Raw genomic sequence first — 5,477 nt, 5'->3', positions numbered from 1 at the left:
CCTTGCTTCCTTTCTGCTTTCTGTCTTTTCTTCCTCCTTGCCTTCCTCCCACTCTCTCCTTTTTTCTATCAGAAAATCCACACTATTCTGGGTGTCTATATTAACCCACATTTCTATCAGTGTGTGATGGAAGAATTATAATGAGGAGATTTCTGATTCTCATGACTTTATTTTTAGCAATAACAAATTTGAAATCAAAGGAGAAGTGCTTCCTCTGTGAGAAATAGCTTTAGGGAGTGTTTGTGAAGGGTGGAGCCAGCTGAAAGAACTGAGGTGCCTGTGAAGTTGGAGTCAGTGTTCTGTGGGAGAGAAAAGGCCACCTGAGTTCTCCCCAATCTTCAGTCTAGGAGGAATGGACAAGGTCCTGAAAGCATTATTTTTAGTCCTAGGTCTTCACCTAGCTGGTGAGTCATGGAGGAGAAACCACATATCTCAGGATATGTGATTGATTTGGAGGCAGGAGGGAATTGGGGCACCAGACAAGTCATTAGTCTTGAAACCATCAGCAGACAGTACATCCTCAGGAACCTAACACCATTTGCTGTTTCCCTGCACAGGGGTGAGTGGCCAGCAGAAGGAAAGACGTGACCAGCAGCAGGTGAGACAAAGTCCCCGATCTCTGACAGTCTGGGAAGGAGGGACCACAGTTCTGAACTGCACTTACGAGAACAGCTTATTTGACTACTTCCCATGGTACCGGCAGTTCCCTGATGAAGGCCCTGCTCTCCTGATAGCCATACGTTCAGTGTCCAATAAAAAGGAAGAAGGACGATTCACAGTCTTCTTCAGTAAGAGCGACAAACAGCTCTCCTTGCACATCGCAGACTCTCAGCCTGGAGACTCAGCCACCTACTTCTGTGCAGCAAGTGCACAGTGCTTCGCAGACACCTGCAGCCCAGACCCAAACCTGCAGCTGAGGCTCCAGCAAAGCCTGCAATGGGGCTGAGCCTGGAGGGTGTGCAGGACCAGGTGACAGGGGGCACTGTGAGTCTAAGGGTTAGACTCCCTCAGCCCAGAGACAGATCAAGATGAAGTCTCAGCATTTTCTACATTCTCTGTTTGCTCCTCAAGAACAGCTGGAATTTCAGATCCATTTCCTTAACTGGTTTAGAGGATTTGTTTTTTCATTTTTTAAAATTTATTATTGATACAGTATTATGTCTGCATGTATGCCTGCAGACCGGAAGAGGGCACCAGATCTCACTATAGATGGTTGTGAGCCACCATGTGGTCGCTGGGAATTGAACTCAGGAACTTTGCAAGGGCAGTCAGTGCTCTTATCCTCTGATCCATCTTCCCCAGTCCCTAGAGGATTCTTTTATTCCATGGTTATAGAAATAGTTCTCTGTGTGTTTGGTTTGTAGCAACTACAAATTATGAAGGCCCTGTTCCCTACACTCTTGTCAGTGAAGTTGTTCATGTGTGGTTGTTACAGCCAGTGTCAGGAGACCTTGACTTTGGCCTCTGGGATAGAAATCACATAGTCTTTCCTTCTACATTAATCTCCTTTGATAACCACGTCATTGGGAATTTATATGACCAATGAACTCTTCTACTTCATCTTGTTTTGCCTCCTATGTCTTCATTTACCTTCAAGAAATTCAAGTATGTAAACCAGAAGGCCCTCACAAGGATATGGGTGTGTTTAAAATAGATAAATGACATCAGTGAGGAGGAAAGAATGCAAATTAGTCATATAATGAAAATACACAACTTTCACTAAAGAAATTATTTTACATGTGTATTTCATAAATGAACAAAATATAAAAATGAACATAAAAGCTTAGTCAATAGAAGCAGCTGCAGTATTTGTGGACATCAGCAAAACACAGAATTAAAGATTCTTTCACTGCCTAATACTTGGCGAGGATTGCTCACTTAATGCTATATAAAAGCCAAAAAGATTTCCAATCAAGAAAAATTTAAATTCATTTTTATGCCACATTGTTAATGGCTTTGGAAGCCCTAACATCTTTGGGATCCTAGACAGGAGTAATTTTTGAGGTTTGGTAGGCTAGCCTGAGCAACGTAGTAAAACTCTGTCTCAGAAAACCAAAACCAACAAAAACAACATGGAAGACATTATACTTAAACATCAAAAGCCTACAAGTTCTTTTTCTTGTCTACAGTGAATAGTTTTTCATTATGAAAAGGGGACAGTCACATAGGAAATATATCTCATAATACCGATATGTGAACTCCTCCTGGTTTTCAAGGTCTTCTATCCCTGTCAAGTTTTAAACTTGAGTCAAAACAAAACAAAACAAAACAAAACAAAACAAAACAAACAAAGAAACCCCAGAATTTCTATCTGATTGAAATAGGCTTCATTGAATACAACAACCTAGAATGGAAGTAAGCAAAGAGTGAAAGCATATTTAAGGATGTGCAACATAGAATTTGGAAACTCTGTGTACCTCAAGACACACTCTGAGCATCCTAGAGAATAAAAGGCTGGAAATAACTTCAAGAGTACTGAGGGAAGGTGAGGGAAAGTTGACTTGGAATAACCCAGTCATCACCACTTGGGTGTCTTCATACAGTTATCAAGCAAATTCTGCTTTTAAAGATTGAACTTTGACATAAATTTCGTCATCAGATGCATTTTCAGCATACAGTCAAGGAAAGTCTTCATTCCTTCAGGGTCTGAAGGCAAAAATGTTTATATTGGGCATTGCTCACATATCCACAGATTTGTGAATGAAAGATCATTTAGAAAGGGGTTTTGTTTTCATGAAAACTATCACAACTGCAGAATAGCATCAAAAGTGGGCATGCTTCAGTGCCAGTGAATGACATTGCTAAACATCTGGTCACAGAGGCTCCTCACTCTCTTTCTTCTCCTTCTCAGACTCCTGAAGATTACCACAGAGTTGTGTCATCACAATAATCCTTTGTTGGGGTCAATGGCTCTCCAGGATCCAAACAGAGACTTCAGACTCTCTAGTCTGTTTTGATTTCATTTGCCTGAGCTGCTGCTTTATGGATGTTGAAGTCCCAGTGGTCTGGGGTGAGGCTTCATGGTTTGTCTCTGAAAAGAGGCCAGGATTGATGTGAAATATGTGTCATATTTCATCATCAATCAAACCAGGGTCAGGACAGTTGGAAGTTGAGTGAATACAAGCAATACATTAAGGATTCTTGCTGTCTTGCCGTTCTTTCATACTGTCCACCAATTTCATGTTCTTTCTCTTCATCTCACTTTCAAAAAACAAAAACAAAACACCCCAGACAAAAAAAAAAAAAACTAAATACCCACAAAACAAAACCAAAAGTTCAATTAAATTAAAAAATGCCAAAACCAAGCAAAACTCATGGAGCAGGAGTTAGAGAAGAGGAAAATTCTGTTTAAAAAATATTGTATCAACAAAAGCATTAATTTAACAGGTAGCAATTGCTATCTCTTTAGAAAGGGGAAATTTCTTTTCTTCAATATAGAGACACTGAGTTTACTGACCATGACATGACTAAGGTAATGCCATCCTGTCCTGACTCCATTTTGTTTCTCCTTAGACATTTCTCAGTCACATCTGCCTTGGCAACACAACCTGACCTTGGTCCAGACATATTGACCAAAGTAAACAATATTTATACAAACTAAACATGAATTAAAATAGTTGAAGAAGGCAAAAGTTAAGGTTAAATGTCATATTGTGCCGGAAATAACTACTATGTACTGTCAAAACAATTATTAAAAAGTTCCTATGACAATAAAAAAACTAAAGACTGAATGTTGGCTTGTCCTGAGAAAGCCACTCAGGCCTTATCACAGATTGATTTATTGACTTTGATATTTTTAATTTATTGCTTTTATTTTGGTTAAAATAGAATTACATCATTTTTTACATATTACGTTAAATTCCTCAAACCCCTTCTATGTCCTTTATCTCTAGTCTCTGCCATGTTCTTCAATAATAACTGCAAATCCATGGGCGCTTTTTCTATGATTACTGTTGTTTAACACAGATGCACACACATACACACACACACACACAATTATGTACAGACATTCTTCTGAGTCTGTTTAGAGCTGGTTCTGTGCACATGGTTTCAGTGATGACCACTTGTTATTGTATCATTAATCAGGGCTCTTCCCTGGGAATGACCATTTCTGGCTCTCAGCAGTACTTAGTTGTCTGTAGTTCCTTGTGTAGGTACAGGGCACCACGTCATTTCTTCTTTTTTTTTTAAAGATTTTATTTATTTACACATACATATGCATGCATACATACAGTATTCTGTCTGCATATGTGCCTGCAGGCTAGAAGAGGGCACCAGATCATATTATAGATGTTTATGTGGTTGCTGGGAATTGAACTCAGGACCTTTGGAAGAACAGACAGTGCTCTTAACCGCTCAGCCACCTCTCCAGCCCCATGTCATTTCTGTAGTGAAAATTTTCCTTAAAACACACAAAAACATTAAAGGAATATGTTTTTGTTTTTGTCAGGTGTGCAAATATGTGACTGAGTCATAGCAGGTGACTATGATTTGCCTCATGCTCTAACAGAGTTGTGGTTCTTCCAGCTGCAAATAGTTTCTGTGAGTGTGTCAAGTTTGGAATTCTGGGAACTTTTCAGAGGATCTTTAAATGCTAGAGGCCCAAGTAGCAGATCTGCTGTTGTTGGGTGCTTGTTGGTTGGATGCTGTTTGCCAAGTAGTTGTATACAAAGAATCAAGAAGTTAGGTATCTTGATGGAGTAGATAAATTTTACCCAAGGAAACTTGACATCCCTAATAAGCAAGAAGTAGTCTACTGATAACTTTGCTCACTTTCACCTTTATTAGTTTTTCTCTAAAGAAATGAAGAACATGGGGTGGTGAAGAGTAAAGGAGAGAAAAAGAAACCCCAAATGTAGCAACGTGCAGGTACAATTTTTCTTGGCTAGTGGTATCATCATTGTTCAGTACTTCTGTGCAGACATACTTTTGTGGTGTCAAGGCTATTGCTCCCCCATAATTTCTAGCAGAACTTCTTGAGGCACACTTCCTGGTCTTCTTGTTCTTATACTTTCTTGGTGCCCTGTTTTCTTCAATGTTTTTTGGGCCTTTGTTGTAGGAGTCTTGTTGTAGATGTATTTGTTTGGGGTGGTGAAAGTTCCATAATCAGTTGTTTTTTTTTTTAACCAGTTGTTATTTTCTGTGATGGTCTTCCTCTGCTGACAAGAAAACCTTTCTTGAGAGGCATGAGAGGTAATCTTCCAGGTCTTGGTCCAAAGTATAGGGCTTCCCTCAACTGAGACTTGCTTTTGATCTCTGAGAGGAAACCTAGCAGAACAGCAATAGTCAGCATTCTTCTAAGAGCCTCTTGGATTTCCTTGATCAACATATTGAAAAGAGGTTTCCCATGCCTGGCACTTGGTTTCCTGTTAGATGATCCTTCTTTTGAGGGGGTATTGCCAGCCCAAGTGGAATAACTTCATTAAAATATATATGAAATATAATTTCATGTAAACATGAAGTAATAAATATCCTTA

The 5,477-nt window shown here is 39.4% G+C and overlaps 1 gene segment (V, D, J or C); it reads left to right on the top strand.

The window, feature by feature from the left end:
• The first annotated feature begins 352 nt into the window (after nt 1-352).
• LOC132656465 (T cell receptor alpha variable 23/delta variable 6-like) lies at nt 353-946 on the top strand. The segment is given in 2 exon segments: nt 353-404; nt 558-946. Coding segments are annotated over 2 exon segments (441 nt in total).
• Nucleotides 947-5,477: the final 4,531 nt, after the last annotated feature.

The sequence above is a fragment of the Meriones unguiculatus genome, chromosome 9 (assembly GCF_030254825.1).
Source record: "Meriones unguiculatus strain TT.TT164.6M chromosome 9, Bangor_MerUng_6.1, whole genome shotgun sequence".
NCBI lineage: Eukaryota > Metazoa > Chordata > Mammalia > Rodentia > Muridae > Meriones > Meriones unguiculatus.
The sequence above is the reverse complement of the archived record's forward strand: the minus strand, read 5'-3'. Positions and strand labels throughout refer to the sequence as shown.